This window comes from Panonychus citri, unplaced genomic scaffold, assembly GCF_014898815.1.
Source record: "Panonychus citri isolate SS breed McGregor unplaced genomic scaffold, ASM1489881v1 Contig00033, whole genome shotgun sequence".
Classification (NCBI taxonomy): Eukaryota; Metazoa; Arthropoda; class Arachnida; order Trombidiformes; family Tetranychidae; genus Panonychus; species Panonychus citri.
Window position 1 is genome coordinate 163,551 of NW_026515438.1, and position 18,845 is coordinate 182,395.

At 29.1% G+C, this 18,845-nt stretch overlaps 2 protein-coding genes across 2 annotated transcripts in view; both read right to left on the reverse strand.

The window, feature by feature from the left end:
* Positions 1-318: 318 nt before the first annotated feature.
* Positions 319-2,157, reverse strand: LOC128397597 (ammonium transporter Rh type B-like). Its single transcript, XM_053358336.1, has one exon. The coding sequence runs from the start codon at positions 2,020-2,022 to the stop codon at positions 511-513; it is 1,512 nt and encodes a 503-aa protein (XP_053214311.1). The 5' UTR covers positions 2,023-2,157; the 3' UTR covers positions 319-510.
* A 187-nt stretch (positions 2,158-2,344) lies between these two features.
* The window catches only part of LOC128397596 (semaphorin-5A-like), a 32,243-nt gene continuing 15,742 nt past the window's right edge, over positions 2,345-18,845 (reverse strand). The window contains 4 exon segments of the mRNA XM_053358335.1: positions 2,345-4,114; positions 4,117-5,198; positions 7,623-8,034; positions 14,148-14,542. Of these exon segments, the coding sequence (XP_053214310.1) occupies positions 2,943-4,114; positions 4,117-5,198; positions 7,623-8,034; positions 14,148-14,542 (3,061 nt within the window). The 3' untranslated portion in view covers positions 2,345-2,942.

Consider the following 18,845-nt stretch of genomic DNA (forward strand, 5'->3'; position numbering starts at 1 on the left):
CTATTGATTTCACTAATCATCCCACAGAGAGAGAGAGAGAGTGGGACAAATAAGGATAATTAGAAAGCAAATTAATTGCATTTCCTGAATGATTGAGTCAATTTTGAGATTTGTTTATCTTGACTTTTTGGCTGTCAAACTAAATTGCGTTTCAGTGATTTAAAATTTCCTCGTGTCAACTTGATCATAACGTTGGTGAATACATTAAACTTGAATGATAATAATCACAATGATTACACGGAATAAAATGATCACCATAAACCGTAATCAACATAATTGACAGTCACAGATTAATTAACAAACATCATTAACCTTGAATATGAAATTGAATAATAAGATAATACAAAACGGGAAGATAATTAAATCTCTATCTTCCTTGTTTACAATTAAGTACAATGACATTTACATAATGATAATGTAACAATTATCAAGTAACAAATGGTAACAAAACGATATTAATTCCAATTAATATTCTAATTCCCTAATCATCATCATATGTATTGAGGAAAATTAAGAAAATCTAATATTTCGACTGGTCATTTCTTCTGGACTTGGATCACTTTCGTAAAGACTTTCAGTGGCAAAAGTATCTTCACCTTCACTGGACAATACCCAATAGTGTCCATCCTGAAAGAGATCAATCTTCTTTGGTGGATCAAAGATCGACTGGATTAATATCATCCCTGTTATTAATCCTGTAACTATTGAGATAATCAAGATGAAAATTAATCCAAACAACTGATACAAAGCTTGAGAATCAGCTGATCGTCCAATCCCGGAATAGATCTGATCAAGTACTTGAATCTTATCAGAATTATGATCCATTGTACTTGAATTGCTGGCTGGAGCTCGAGCAGGAAATATTTGATATAAACTGCAATCATATGATGATAAATCAGCCATGTAAGCAAAGATACTTGAAGATAATCCTGAGATTAGAGCGGGAAAACCATAAGCTGCATGGATTGAGTGAGTATCATGAATACGTAGACGATTGAAGAGAAAGGGATTAACCTGTGTATCCATTATTATGGATAAAGCGCCAACGCTAATCCCACAGACGAAAACCATGTAAACATGTAAAATGTATTGACCAATAATGGACATTGCGACAAATCCAGCAGCTGATCCAATGCGAACATGTCGAATTGAGAAACGATCTTGTGAATCTAAAAGTGAGGAAACTGCGAATGCCGATAAACACGAAGCCGTTACAGCGATAAAAGTATTGAGGGCAACATAATATTTCTCATCACCTAAAGAGCTCGAACTTGTTGAGGCTAAATAGGTGAAAATTGTTCCTAAAAGTACAATCATCTCTCTGTCCGATTTACGATTTTGTACCTTTCGACAAATTATTCGAGTATAACGACAGATTATCGCTGAGACACTTAGTCCAAAGTAAACCGAGAAGGTGAAAACTGTTAATCCCTTTGATTTATCGGCAACTTGTAATTCAGATAAAACATAATCGGTCAATGATATTATTGGAACCTCGATCACTGATAAAATTATACACTGAACTGGACTTAATTTACCTTGAAGACTTCCAAGCGATAGAGTCACTCCGAGGCCATAATAAGTTGACCGGACAATTGAATTGATCCCAAAGGAGAGGAAAGGTTTTCGATGGATCGATGTGACCAAATTAGGCCATAAAAGCGCCCACGACGAGGCAAAGGTAAATGTCAACAGATTGAATCCTAAACTTGTCAACATTGTCGCCGATGAGTTTGCCGATGATAATCCCAATCCAAGCAATGAAAACATCATATGATCACGAAGATGCGGTAAATATTTTCCAATTGGATTGGTCATCGGGTCAAATCCGCCGATAGCCTTGGAAACGGAATTGCGCCTTTCCGATGGATCAGCTGTTTCCTCGTAAACAGCAAACAATGTCAACAATAGACTGATAATCAATTGGAAAAACGTAATTGTCAAACACAATTTACCTCTTTTCCACTTGAAACAATTAAATTTCCTCCTTCTATTAACAAGGTAACCATTATTCACGAACATTATTGACCACTAGATGACCATGCACCTCAATCAGTCAACAACAACTGACAACAGAAAACAACAATTAAGATGAAAGGAAACTAATTTACATCTCATTATAATTAATCAAATAAACTAATTGCTTTTCTTGCAAACAAAAACTTCCTATGTAATAATCAACATTTCCAGATGAAAGTTGACTGAAAATTCAACTGACCAAAAGGTGTATTGGTCAGTTTGGAGTGTCAAATAAGTGACCAATTGTTGATTGATTATTTGTCTTTTTTTTAATTATCATTTGATGAGCTTTTCTTTTACATAATAATAATAATATCAAAGTATATCAATTGTAAGACGATTTATAATTACATTTGAGAGTATCAATTAACAGAAAAAGGAACTGATAGATTGTCAAACAATTAAATCTTTTTACATAAACAATTGGCAGTAAATTACAATCAATTCTAACTGATTAATCAAATAATACGTTTCAATTTGAATGATAATTAACTTGACAGTAATGATAATAATTATAAATTGACTTGAGTGAAGGTAAAAGGGGATCTGATTGATAATTGTTGTAATAATTTAAAAAGAAAAACCTTCTAATGAACTCATTAACTTTTACAATTAATGAATCATTAATCATTTGATTGTTATTGTAATAGTTGTTTGACAATTTATATATGACAATCTATTAATTGTTGGTCAAATTGTAGTGATAAACATAAGAGTAAAAAAAACAATTCATATGTACAAAGTTGATTAGCTTTTCTTTTTCGTGATGATGATGATGATGATAAAGATGAAGATGAAGATGATGTTGACCATTAGGTCCAAGGTGTTTTGATGGTCAAGAGATGATGAAGATGAAGATGATGTACAAATTATGGATGAGATTGATTATCTATTTACAGCGAATGAGTTTGAAATTTGTTTCCTCAAAAATTTTGGTCTGAATTTAATTTAGCTCTAATTGTTGAAGCTCTTTTAACTGTTGCCTCCTTTGATGGGCTATAATTAAGCATCGGCGATGATGCCGAAGTTAATGATGAAGGTCTACCGACACCATTGAGTAAACACGTTGATGCCGATGAAGATGGATTAAGATTTGATATCCTAAAGTGATCGGCGGTCACATAAGGATTACAGCTTTTCAGCTCATTTGAATTGTGTGATGTGAACAATTTAAGACTTAATTTTGAATTATCTCCTTCCATTAACGAGGCTCGTCTCATGATTGTGTAGGTCACTAGAGTACCAATTAAAGTGCCCACAATCAAAGCGATACAAGTGAACAGGATTAGAAGACCAGTTGACCAACCGCCGATATTTGGATTACCAGGTTGATTATAATTGTTTGTTTCATCAAATAGAGATGACGATGGACCAACAGCTGATATAAAACCACCTAAACGATACGAAGATGATGATGATGAATCTTCATCGCCGATGTTTCCAATTCCTTCAATGGTTCCTTTTCCTGATGAGCTTAAATCGTTATTATCGATTATCGGATCAGATGAATAATCATCTCCAACTGAATTTAGACCTTTGTTATTGTTGTTAATCGATGTTAATGTACAGGGTATTCTTTCCTCTTCTGAACCTTCACATTTCTCTTTTTGGTTACATGTTCGAACTCGTATTCTTTCACCGTTTATACAATTTGACCATTTAGACCAAGATGACCAGCCGATACAATCGATTTTGGTATCACAAACTCTTTTCAGGTAAATTGACCCTGTGTACATGAATTGAACTCCTTTGCCACATTTAACTGAACATTCGGACCAATTTAATGGGACAGTTCGCTCCTCTCGACGTGAAGCTAATGTAAGATCAGTTTCTTCGGGTAAATTAAAGGCTTTACAAGTGAATCTTAATCGTTCCTCTATTGATTCACTTCCGTCAAGTGTAAAATTAACTCGATACCAGGGTGTCTCATAGGTTCGACGAACTTCTTTACAAGGTTCAGTGTTACAGAGTCTCCATTCCATATCACATCCTCGGCAACGATTTACACGAGGCGAAGGGTCTGAGCAAATACGTCGACGAATCTGAACACCACCGCCACATTTAACTGGACATTCCTCCCATTCAGCGAAGGTCCCCAACCATTATCTCCATCATCGTCCACACCATCAGATAAACTGGATGAGGTTGTAGTTGTTGTTGTCGAGGTGGTGGTGGTTGTGGTGGTACATGGAGGATTATCTAAACATTGAATCTTTTCAAACGAAGCTCCAACACAATTTGACCCACCATGTTCGGGTGTTGGATTGGTACAGCTTCTAGAGCGAGTTTTGGTTCCCTCGGAGCCACAAGGAGTTGTACATGGTGTCCATTCAGACCATAATGTCCATCCACCATGAACGGTACAATTGGAAACTTCAATCTCTTCTGGATCATTACAACCCAAAGAAAGGCAACTTCGTGAACGGCATAAACACTCAGATGAACTGTTTCCATTGACATTTAATCTTGAACAATATCGCCAGTCAGACCAAGGTGACCAGTCTACCACTTTTGACCTTTCACCACAAGTAACATCTTCATTTTGTAACCAAATGTCATTTAAATTTGCTCCCAAATCATTAAATCGCCCGCAAATCCCATCAACTTTATTCCAGGCACAATAAGGATCACCTGAATTCAAACAGGTTGATTTAGTTTTAAATTCATTACAATTTGACATGGAAACTTTTCTCAGTGATTTAATTGTTCCCAAATAAATTGAGTGTGCAAGAGGAACCATGGACATAGAAATCACCGAATCATTAACAGGTAACAACAAATCCCATTCAGAAACGAAACAAGCTCGAGACGATCCAGGCCAAACGGTATAACGACGTAATCGATTTCCATTGGTTAGAACAAACAAAGCAGTCACCTGAGAATAATGTAACGTTCGTATTGAATCAACGACGATTCGAGTTAACTTGGCCTTCTCAATTAAAAGCGGTCGACCCTCGGGTGTACCAACTGAACGATCCATCAACTGGTATTTAGCCTGGTTTCGGATTTGATCCGTTTTTCCAGAATTGGGGCTACATGAAAATTGTGAGGCGATGTCCTTATTATATTCAGGCTTATACATGGACCCTGGTGTGTCTTGGTGCTTGAATGGCCCTTGAAATGCATTTTCAACGGAGGAAATTGTAAAGGCACAAATAGCGGAACCATGGATACTATTCCTGTTTACAGACAAGAGAAGGGAAAAAAAGTTATAACCAAAAAATAGCATAAAATTAGTGAACAATTAAAAATTTATTTCTTATTATTAACTGGAAAATGAAGCCAGAAATTGCATATCAAGCTTATCCATTTATTATAAGGTCAAAGGGAAAGTTAATTGTTCAAGTTTTGCCTTTGTAATAATCAGTTAATTGCTGTTGGATCATTATGGTAACGGAAATGTTTGCATTTGAGCAAAAAAAACTGCAATTTGATTATTTTTATTATCCTAATTATTTTTTATGCAGTGTTTGCAATTAAAAAAGGAAGTAGTTTAACAATTTATTAACTGTTAGTATGCAAATTGTTAGTTAATTGCAATTAGTGTACTTTTGTAACATTTTGTTATTATTAAAATGGTATCTTGTTTGTGTCAATTTGATTTACTTAAAGTAAATTTTGTGTGTTAGTGATTAAGTTTTTTGGTTAACTTTTTCCATGTTGATTGATTATTTTTTGATTGAAAATTTCAGGTTAATTTAATAATGTTAATGCTAATTGTTGTTAACTGATTACAAATTTGGGAAGCCCTAAAGTTAATAACAATCAAACGTTAATCATTAACTTTTACTTGTTGACGATGATCAGTTTGTTGTCATAAATGAGGAAAACAAAATATTAATAACAATCAACCAGTTTAACTTTTTCAATTGAATTGATTAGTTAATCAAATTTAATAGAGGAGAGAGTAAGTTGACAGTTAATGATATACAATTTACTATGATGAAAATTAAGAAAAAGTGAAAAAGTTTCACATTTTCTTATGCATATGAATGAAAATCATCATGAGATAATCATCATCATCATGAACATGCAAATATTTTTAGGAGATTTTAATGAAATTTGTTTGGAAACTTTTGTCATTGACAAATTGATGATATTAAATTAGAAGAGAAATCTTTTTTTCACTTTAATTGTAAAGTTTTAACAATAAGAAAAAAATAACAATGAGAAAATTCATCAACAGGTATTAATGAACTTTTCTTAGTCACGGTTTCACCATTGGATTATTAGCATCACAAGAAAGGTGAGATAGAGATGAAGAAGATGATGAGAGAGTAAAGTTTGATGACTGATCATCTTCCACATAAGAGAGTAGATAAATTTAAAAGAGAGAGAGAGGAACCTTAAAAGCTCATCAAGAGAGAGAGAGAGAGAGTTATCATCTTCATCTTCGTTTTCATATTTATCATCTTCATAATAATGATAAATATAAAAGGTAAACAGGCTTCAAATGGCCTTTGGAGTCTTTATCATCTTCTCACTCAAGTTGTTTTCTTCTTCTCATCCTGCTTAACATCATCTTCATCTTCATATTTATCCCCCTGTTTAGCCTACGACTAAATAACAACAACACTTATCAATCAATAGAATGAGAAGAAGAAAAAAATGATGATGATGACAGATAAATGGACAGAATAAAAGTAAAGTGGGAAAAAGAGCATCAATAAATGATTAAGAACAAGGTGGAAAACAATTAGTTCCAATATGAATTCAGGGGAACACCAAAGAAAAGAAAAATTTAGTTTTCTATTGTCAACGAATTAATAATAATCTAATGATAGCATTGAATTAAAAAGTATTCATCATCCAGAAGATGAGAGAGAGCCTAGTTTTCTTATACTCTATCATCAGCAACAGGTAGTTATTGAAATGGTTTCATCCTCATCACTTTTTGTTCACATTCACAATTATAACATGATGACCATTTCGTTAAGGGGCCAACAAGGCCCACTGTAAATTCAACTGTCCATCTGATGACCACTGACAACATGCACTTTATATCTACATAAACCTGTAATTTATATCTCAATCTAACTTGAATACAGGGTGTTCCAGGTTTGTTATTAAAAGCATCAAATCGGGAGATACCTTTAATCAAGTATCACAATTCAAGGAGAGGCCCAATTACAATGAACTTTAGCCTGTCCTTGGCTTAACTTAATATCTTAATCTTAATCACTAAAAAAAATCATAACAAAAAAAAACTTAAGGTAACGATTTAGTTTAAACAATAAGGTAAACGTTGATTACTGTTGATTATTGATGAAATAATTCAATGTAAATTGTATTATTATTGTTATTGATTAGTATTAACCTTAAACTGACAATTTATTGATTCGATTTGATTTGTTTTTTTTGTGGTTAAATTTCTTGATTGTAATTTAAAATAATCTAGATTAGGAATCAATATTGAACCTCATTTTTTTTAATAGTATCCAACAAGGTTACACAATGAGGTAAAATAATCAATCAATTACTTTCAACACACCAGCGATACTTAAATAACCTTGGCAATTAACCTTTAGCATTACAATTAAAGGTGGAAAACAAGAAACAATCAATTGTTAGTTTAGAATTGGAAATGTTTTTAATTAACTTACTCTGGAGTTGAGAAAACACCATAAATTGTACCATTGGTATAAAAGGCTGATTGAATTTCATCATAATAGAATGGAAATTGACCTGGAAGTGAACAGTTCAATCTCGTCTTTACGAATGTGGTCAAATAGCGTCCGGATGATCTTCGTTCACCTTTATCACCGATACACAATCGGCCGATTCTTGAGTAAATCGTTTTACCACAATTCATGTATTCAATTGCTGATTCACGAAAAATAAAGTAAACAAAATCATCTCGTTCAAACGAAGTGATAAATGAAGCATCATGATTAATGAATCGAGTATCGGCTGCTATGGTTCGTGCCCATTTCGTTGATGATTTTGAAGGTCGAGATCGTAGAACTGCATTATCATGACCTTGAGAATCCATTGGCCCAAAGTAAAAATAAATACCTAAAGAGAGAATCAATAACAATTAACAATTAGATTAAAATCCCAATATAATATCAAGTTAATTGTAACAAATACTCAGCAAAAATCAAAGGCAATTGATTTACACTAAATCATCAATCTATTGACCTAATAATTTGTCTGATTATATTTCTTAAAATCCAATAAAACTTTCACTTTGACCCAGTAAACAATTAGTAAATTGTTTTAGAGGTGAAAACAAAACAATTAAAATATTAAATCCTTTTCGGATTAAGATCATTTTTCATTTTTCTTAATCAACATTTTCGCTTTGTCTTTAATCAAATTGATCTGATCTTTAAATGATTAAACAATGAATGGAAATTGATTGATTTAGTAGTGGTAGCGATCAAGATTACAAATGATTAAGCCCAATTGATCACAATTTACTCAATATAATCAATAATTACACATTGATTTAGTTAGTGAAAAATATATTATTAATAATATCATTGGGTGTTAACAATAACAATCAAGGTGGAGATGAAATTGTAATAATCATTTTCAATTGTAATGAATGGGAAGAAAATGAAAAATTAAATTGCAAATCAATTGATTGCATATCAATGGCAATTGTACAATTACAATTTTCGAGGGAAAATGTTTACAACAATTACTAAATTGTTAATAGTTATTGTAATAATATATAAATAAATTTGCTATGATTGTTGATATGATGGTGAAGCAAAAATTTGATTGAAATTTATTTTCAGGCTCATCTCAGGTAATAATCATCGTTATCATCATCATTTGATCATGATTTTTGATTAAATTGTTGTTAAACTATCATCACAATGATTAACAATCAGTAAGTAACAAATATTTCCGGGTTTAATATATGTTATCATTATGATTTTCATTTGAAATTGTTGACAAATAAACAACAACAAGTTAATGTACTTCCGTTGATAATCATTACCAATGGATGAAAATGAATCACAAACCGTTAGGATGAAAAGATGAAGATAAAAAAATCATCATTTTGTATTAACAATCAACAGAGCATAACATTAATTGTATGCTCCCAATTGAATGAATTTAAACAACAACAACAACAACAGTGATGATGATCAACAAAATTATCATCAACATAATAATAGTCATCATGATGATGATTATAATCATGAGAAAATGAGAAACTGATTTTTTTTCCTAATGTCAATTCATATACACTTTTTGTAACCATTAAAATCAATTGATGATGATAAATATTAGACGATGATGAAGATAAAGTTTTCTCTTGGAAATTGTTTATGGTCACTTTGTGGTCAACAAGATGAAACAAAATAATAACAATGATTAAGATGATGATGTCGAAGACGAAGAAAAAAATAATTCAATCAATTTCAACCTAATTTCTTATAACTGTTCACCCAATTTCAGTTAATCTATTAAGGTAAAGAGGGAGAAAAAAAGTTAAACTCAATCAGTTTAATGTGCTAATCATCAATACAACAAGTGGATAAAAAAAAGTTTGACCAAACAAAGTAAAACTGGACATTACAATCAACGAATCAAACTAATTGCAATTGTGTTTTTTGTGTTCAGTTGAAAAAAAAACATCATTTCTGTTTCCTTGAGAAAACAAAATCGATTAACAATTGAGGGAATTGTGTGATTGTAATAATCTTTTCCAGGTAATAATAAGTTGAAATTGTTACAATTAAAGCGAAATCATCATGATTGATCACAATTTGATTAAAACATCACAAAGTTAATAATCAAAATTAACACTTTCTATCAGGTAGCAATTTGAAATGAGAAATCATTTGAAAATCAACATCATCCCAATGATCATATTTCATCTTCATCTTATAAGGTAACAACTCACAACGAAAAAGGGATGCTAAAGGATGAAGCATCTTTCTAATCCTCCTATCATCTTCATCTTCATCCTCATCTTTGTCTTCATCATCCTACATCATAAATTTTGGGAAAAAGTTGATCCACCCGAAGATGAAAACAAAAAATCAATGCTAAGCAAACGTTTCAAATGTAATAAATTTTCAACCCTAAAGGCAAATAAACAGGTAAAAAAAAGGCAAAGGTAACACATTAGCTAATATAAATCATTATTTGTCTCTGTTAACAATTAATGATCATCGTGATGATTAAGGATTTATAATCTTTCAATGGTAAACCTAATAAATAAATCAATGCAACTCAGATAATCCCAGCAATTAGCAAATCATTGTGGATACAATTATGATCAGTTCATGTTGATACCTGATGCCAATATATTACAACATTAGGTTTATCAATTAAACCAATTGGTTAAAATTAACTTGATGATAATCATCAGGCTGACAATTAAAATTACTCTTATATAATTAATAGTTGCAATCAAAGTTTAAAAATACATAATAATCAACTTTCAAAATCAATTTGACAAATATTAGCAGTTGATTGCTGCTAATTTTTTAAACGGTCATTTTTTTTTAATTACATCAATCAACACAAATTAAATTGCAAACAGCAATTGACAGCAATCAAGATAATCAATTGCAATTATAATAACCATTAATTGATCTTCTCTGCAGCAATTAAACAATCTCATAGTGATAATAATTAAGTGATAGATTTAAGATTAGTGATTAAAAACAAAAAGTATTAATCTGATAATCAAAATTAATTAAAATCAAAAGTTGACCTCAAGAGGGACTAACAATTGATTAAGGTAAGAAAAGTTTTGATTGTTGTACAACTAATTTAATCTGATTTGTAACTTAATTTAGTTGATTAATTGTCAAATATTTTCCTTGTTTTTTTTTGTTTACAACTAATCCAATTGATTAACAATAGCAGAAAAAAAATGTTGATTGTAAAAAATTAATAAATTGTGAATAGTTGACAGGTTATGATACTGAGATATTGAAAAAAAACTTTCATTATCCCAATGATTAAACTTTAAATTGTTGACCTGGTTAATGTATTGATATGTTGACCAATTGATTGTTATCATTATGAATAATTTCATTGTCTGACCATTGAAATTGTCCATATGATTACAATTGATTACCTGAGAGATAAACCAGTAGTTACAATGGTCAACAATTACTAAAGTGTATCAATTTAATGGTCATTTTAAGAGACGGAACTGCGAGAGAGAGAGAGAGAGAGATTAAAAAAAGTATATATAAAATTCAAGATGATTATTTATCATTAACCGATTCATCGATCCGTAGGAATGACCTGCAAAGGAACAACGTTCAACAATCAAGGTACAATTAGTTTATAAATTTAGTTGTTATAAACACAGTTCTCAAGGGGAGATACAACTGAACCAGATTAATTCAAAGCCCAGGTAACGGATTATAAAATAGGTTGATAATAATACAATAGTGAATACGATTTTCCCAAGAAAATGAGTATCAAGTAATTGCTCACAATTTATTAGTATAGATGAGTGATGATTATGATTATCGATAAAATGAAAACTTGACAATTACCCGAATTGATAATTGTGCAGTTAATCGTCATCATCATCATCATCATGATAATTGTCATGATAAATAGGAAGTGATATGTAAAAACTAATGAATATCAAGGTAATAGAAAAACTTGAATCATTTACAATTTGTTATTTTTGGCTTTTTTAAAACTTGTTGATAGTTTTCACCAGGTAAATATGATTGATAGACTTCAACCCTGAATTTTGATCATGATTGTTGATTACCAGCAATTCATATCTTATTTCAATAATAATAATAAGATAATTTTGACTATTAATTGTTCAATTCAATCTTCAATTTAGATAAGCACAACTTTTCAATGGATGTTTATTATTTTTGATGGGAATAAATTGTTACCTCTAAATTGATATTATATCCAAGGTTATGATAGCTGAATAGAAGTTTTTTTCTTGATTGGGCATTGGCTATTAATTACTCTGATCAACGATCTATAACATCGGAAACTGACCATATAATTGAGGAAAAAATAACTGACCAACAACATGACATTCACAAGGTTTAACTAATAAATATTATGAGGTAAACAAGATGAGGCCAGAATTAGATCATCAACTCGATCAGAAAACTATCAAATCTTTCAAGTGTTTAAATCTCACTTAAAGTTAATGTTTAACATTCAACTGACCATTGGTCAGATGTTGTTTCTCCTCTTTTAACGAAAGGCTTTGATATGTTAGGTAAAAATATCGATATAAAGTCAAGTTTTGTTGTCAAAATCAATGCGAGTTTTCAAACTCGACTCAACAATCAAATGACCACTACGATTAACGAGTTACAATCAACTGCATATATGATTAGATTCAATCTTGATTATTTCGTTAATTGTTTGCTAATCAACTGAGTGATCAGTTAATAGCAATTGAAATTGTCAAGTAACTGTTAACTACTTTGTACTTTCATTGGTTAACCGGCTTGATTTATCAAGTTTTTTTGCTGGCAAACTTTTTCTTAAAGTTAATCAACAAATTGTTAACAATCAATTGACAACCACTAATCTAAATAAACTATCAGTGAAATTTAAGGTCAATTAAATAGTTAATTTAAATTGCTCCTTGATGATGAACCTTTTCTTTGAACCTTTGATCAAATTGCTAATGAATCAAAGTGAATCAAGATGATTAAAAATAGTACAACAATTAAACCAATTCAATCTATAAGATCACATTCTAAATCACAATTAAGATTGTTGCTTATTCCATATACAATGTATGAGTAATTACAAATGAATCAACAATTATTCTGAATCTTAATTGAAAAAACTTCCACTAGGAACTTAAATTATCAATAGATTAGTTGATTTGTTCACTAAAATCAAATGTTACTCGTTATTTTTAATTGTCGTTCAGTTATTTAGAAATTAACATGTTCAATTTAGTAACAATTAAAAGAACCAATTAATTAGCTACTTAAATTATCACCATTAATAAGTGAGAAACTATTGATAGTTTGATTTCTGGTGAGAGCTCATGATTAATCATTTTCTTGGCTCATCTTTAATTATCATTATCAAGTAAATCACGTTCGTTAATTGTTACAAATGTATAAATATAAAAAGCGATTATTTAAATTGTGGTGAAATTGAAAGGAGTAAAGTGGTTAAATGTTTGTAAATTGCATTTAATTAACTAATTATTATCATCACTATTTAAGAAATCAAAGTGAAAAGTGAATCTTTGAAATGATTAACTAACCAAATCAGTCAAACAGTAGTAACAGTTTACTAATCATGATTAAAAGTAATTGGTGATAATGATGATGAAAGATAATCATGATTTAAATAATGATTATTATCTGATGATAAAAGTTGATTTCTCTTAAATTGTTTAACTGTTAAAGTGATTTAACAATCAACCAGTTTTAAGATTGGGAAAAACGTCACAACCAAAAATCATTGGCTAACCAAAATGTGAACACTTTAATTGTAACAATTAAGCCGAGTAGGTAGTTTGAAAATGGTAAACAATTTACACTAATAATTATATTTCAACAACAATCAAAGATGATTTAAAAACAACAATTGAAAGTTTAAACAAATGAATTGAACATTTTTTTTTCTGAGTAATTCAATTGAGAATCTGAATGAACTTTTCAATTCTGAAAATCTTTTTGTTTCCGTTTGATATTGAAAAGATTTCACAACTTACTGTAGCTCATCATCAATGATGATGATATACTCATCTTAACAATACCTCATCACTTTAATTGTTTTATCAAAATCAAGGACAATTAAGATTATAATTGGTAAATTATAAATAAATTGTCTACAAAACAATAACCTTTATAAAGGGGAAACACTCATAAAGCAAGAAGAGCATGAAAACTTTCATTGAATTACAATTATGATGATCAACAGAAAAAGTTAATTGTTACAAGTTGACTTGATAATTTGAGCAATTGTGAATGATGAATGATTAATGACTAATATAAGATAATCATATTGGCTAATCAAGTTGCAATTAAAGGACCAGCAGCTAATTAAAAGCTCATTTTCATGATAATATTTCATTACATTGGAAACTTGAAATTGTCAAAAATTTTCTGAATATTAATAAATCAATTCAAAGGAGTTTTATTAATTGAGTAGCTTTTAATTGTTATTAAATTAGCTAATTGTTGACTTACCTCGACTGGTGAACAGTGAAGTTGTATTCCATGAGGGATTGTAAGGACATTTGCCTGAGGCATCGTCTTCAGATTCGATAGAGTTTAAAGAATCAGATTTTCTCCATGAACAAACAGGTCGAAATGCGTTAGTACCACAAACAAATATATCGACGGAATCGTTAGATGATAATGAAGTTATCGTTGGTGATATTGTCGAGTTTGCATCAGCTGATATGATCGTCGATGATGATGTTATATTTTTCCCTAATAAAACTTTGACATAATTTCGACAAAGAGATTCCGATTGACCTTTCATGCGACATGTCGTGATTGCGTCTTTATTTGCAGGCCAACTGATGATATTTTCCGATGTTATGTTTAAGTGATTTGTTTCCAATCGGATAATAGTATCTCTGTGAAAGATAATCAAATGAGTCGATTAGTAAATTGCTGTTTAATTGTAAACAATAGTGGAGATATTATTTTAAAATTTTCCAACAATCAACAAGAGGGACATTCGATAATTCAATTGACAACTCAACTATCAACTAAATGAACACTTTAATTGTGATTATAAGAATCGTTAATGGTGATAAATCAACGACCTTTAAAAAGAGTTGGTAATCATTACAATCAAATCAAATTAATCAATTGTTTCCAACAAGTCTTTTTACAACAATTAAAGATTTCAATGTTTTCACTTAACAATTTACTATCAATTGCTATCAAACTTTGCATCAGGTAATCAATTTAGATTGTAGTTAATTGCCAGTGTTAACAATCAACTAATAGCTGTATTAAAATCAATTACGGACAATTAGTTAAATAAACAGCACTTGATTTAGAGATGATGATGTAGTTTTATTATCAATTTAGGACAATTAATTGACCAAACAATTAAGGGACAAAGGTACACATCTTTTTTAATTACTACAATTAAGAGACCCTATGAGATCAATAACCTGGTTAATTGCAACAATTAGCAGACACTAATTTAGATTATTAAATCAATATAAAAGTTTTCCATTAATTTTTAAACTATTAACATATTAATTGTAAATTGTTACTTAATTATTGCCGAAATGAGCAATTAATTATGATTAAAATCAGCGAGACAAAAATCATTTAAAATCTTATCAATTAAATCAAATTTTCAGCATTAATTAGATTCGGTTGATAATATAAAATCAATGACAATTAAAAATAATCCTTTGATCAATATAATTAACACTAGAATCCAACCAAATTAAACTAAGGATATTAATTGTCAACAATTTAGGTAGTGCAACTGAAAATTGACACATAACTTTAATTATTGATTATTAATCAATCAGTTTGTTTTAATCATTTAAATTTTCACCAACGATAGAACAGTTTATGAGCATTCTAATGATATTAAATAATATTAAATCCGATAATTGCCATAAAATTAACAACTATTTTAAGACTAATTGTTGAAAATTAATGAAACCTTAATGCTCCCTCTATGGAGAAAACAATGTAAAGTGCTTCATAGGCAACCATTATAAAGAGAAAAAATGATTTTTGATTTACTGATTATTTCTTCAAATTGAAATTATTAGAAAACTGATCAAGTTAATTACAATTTTTACATACCACCAGGTAGATGAAATTTCCATCTTTGATTTTCGATTTAAAAAATTTAAAAAAAAAATTTTCCTAAATTTAAACAACAAAACTTAATAAACAGTCCGTAAGAATTAATTTAACTGATAATAATTTTCTTAATTACGATTTTTGGTAGCATCAAATTCTATAATTTTCTATTAATTATATTAATTGACGAATCATCAATTAATTAATAATCAACATTTAAACAATTTTCAGTAATTGTCAATTTAATATGACTTGATAATCAATTTGATAAACTTTAAATTGTCTTGATTTTGTATCGTCTTAATTGTTGATTAAATTGTAACATCTTCCGTTTTCCTGTTTCCTGTTTAATTTTGTTATAACAAATACAATCAAACAATTAACTGTTATTTTAGTTGTAAAACTTGTAACAATTAACAATTAGTAATTAAAGATTGAGTTGATTAAGAGGCAAAAAATTAAATGAAATTAAAAGTAACCACAAAATGTTTTTTTATATTAATACAAGCAACTAATTTATTAATTATCAAGTTGACAATTTGATTGTTGTTGGTTGAAAAACTTTGATCAACAAGATTAACCTCAACAATTAATTATATTATATCCTTTGATCACAATCAATAAAACTATAGGTTAATTAAACAATTGATTAACAGGTGATTGAAAAAGGTGAATTAATGATTAATTTAATAAGATTTAGTTACCATATAAAAGCAATTTGAATAATTAAGTAAACAATTTAACTTTTAACAAGAAAATATTGATTAAACCCTGAAAGGCATAGACACACTCACACAATTAAGGATTAATTTTCAAACAATTAAAGTTAATCAAAGATAAATGTTAATAATATATGTACAGTTAGTTGATTAGTTAGTTAATTAATTGGTTAATAATAAGGAAAAATAAATAAAACAATATAATTAAAAGTTGAAGAAACAAAAATTTAATCTAATTGTGAAATAAGAGACCAAAGTAATTAACTAAACACTCTGATTATAAGGTAATAATTCATTGGTTGATCACAATTAACTAAATTGTTGTTATTAGCATTAAAATACAATAAAGAAAAAGTTAATAGTTGATTAATATTGACGATAAATTGTAATCAAGATTACCGATTAAATCACAATTAATCGTAAATGGTTAATCAGTTAACTGGTCAAGTGAAAGGGCAAGTCTTGACCAATCGAGAAGCATTTTTATTAATCGTTAAATTGTTTGAATCAATAATCGGGGATAATCAAGTTAACCACCAAATCGATAATAATAAATTGTTATTAAACTTTTTTCTTTATCTTAACAAGTGATTAACAATCAAGAATAAGGTCGAGATATTGACACTTAACAACATTGATCAGAATCAGTAGTTAATTGTTGTTAAAATCAACTTGATCTAACTCCTACTTAATCATTTGGTTAACTTTTAACTTGATTGTGAACAATTTAAGGTTGAGATTGAAAATTATCATCACAATCAAGAAAACTTCAAGGTAACTTTTCAATCAGAATTTTGATTTTTCTTGGTTACTTTCAAATTTCACCTAACAATCAACCAGAATAATTAACTCAATTGACATTGATAGTTAATTAAAAAACTTTTGATTGAAATCATAATTTATTTTACCAAAACAAATGTTAACTTTTTAATAGTTAATTGTGATTCAATTTTAATTGTAATTAGTTTTAAATACTGTGAAAAAAAAGCCATTGAGTTATATCATTGGACCTACAAAAAAAAATATCCACACTTATAGTTAGTTAATCATTTAGTTAATTAACTTGAATCACGCTGTTCAGTGATTTAATCATTTTCAATGGTTAATCATGATTAAGTGAAATTATTATTATGTAATAGTTTTGTATACTAATTGTAATCAATAATTAATATCAACAACAATTGTATCATCTCAGTATCGTTAATTATTTAGGTTAATTTAATTTCACCAAAAAACTTGAATTCAATTAAATTGTTGTTGTGAACAAAAGCAAAAACAATTAGTTTTCAACACATTCAACAATTAAGAGTAAATTAGAGATTTAATCGAGATGAATTAAATTAAATTGTTGGTTAACAAAGTTCAGATTAATTGTAAACAATATGGAATCAGTTTTCCTTAATAATTATCACAATTAAAATCCATTGTTGGGTTAATCATAATTTCATCGTTTCAATTTGTTTTTTTCTCATTCATTATGATCAATTCAAGAATAAATTGTTAACAATTAAGGGATTAGGCTAAGCAAATGATTAAGGCCTCAAAAACTTAAATCATCTTATCTTCATGATGATTAACTCATTTGAATAGTTAATGTTAATTATTTACTTAAACACTCCTAGAAAAGTCAATTAACATTCTTGATCCGATATAACAATTTAATCAAGAAACAGAATCAAAATTCAGAGCAATTAAGATGAGGATCAATGAGGTTGGTGAATATTATTATCCTTCAATTAACACTTGACCATTTTGGTAACAAGGGTCAGTAATTAGATTGAGATGACCAGTTCATCTTGACCATTTCAATTCTGGATTAAGCTCAATCCAATCGAGATGATAATCTAATAATAATCATCTAGATAATTATCATCAAAATCTATTAATTAACTGGTCAACAATTTGATCATGATAACTGACCATTGATTGATGATACAAAATAATTTGCTAACGGGTAAATAATTATGATTAGTAGGATCTTAATTGAATACAATTAGTCAATGATTATGTTACCTTATTTTTTGTAACTTAAATTGCAGGAAATTAAAGTAACACAATCAATTATCAATACAAATTGTTACTATTTAATTTAATACTGCTAATAATATAATAACTTGAAAGGGAAGGTCAATTTAATTGTTGATTGTTATTGTTTTTTTTAAACTCATTTCCTATTGCTACACTGGTTAAGTGATTAATGATTAAAGAAAACAAACAATCAACAACAATCAACAAATTAAAAGGAAATTGTTATTTTGATTGAACAATCGTTATTAAATTGCTTGGTCAATTTAAGGGTTCAATTAGTTGATTGTGATTAATTTTGAGGTATTTAAAGGTTACAATGATTACTGTTGATATTAATAGACAATAAAAAATC

Bases quoted from the DNA above. Each gene is read 5' to 3' on its own strand.
- LOC128397597 (XM_053358336.1), bottom strand. From the start codon at position 2,022: ATGTTCGTGAATAATGGTTACCTTGTTAATAGAAGGAGGAAATTTAAT.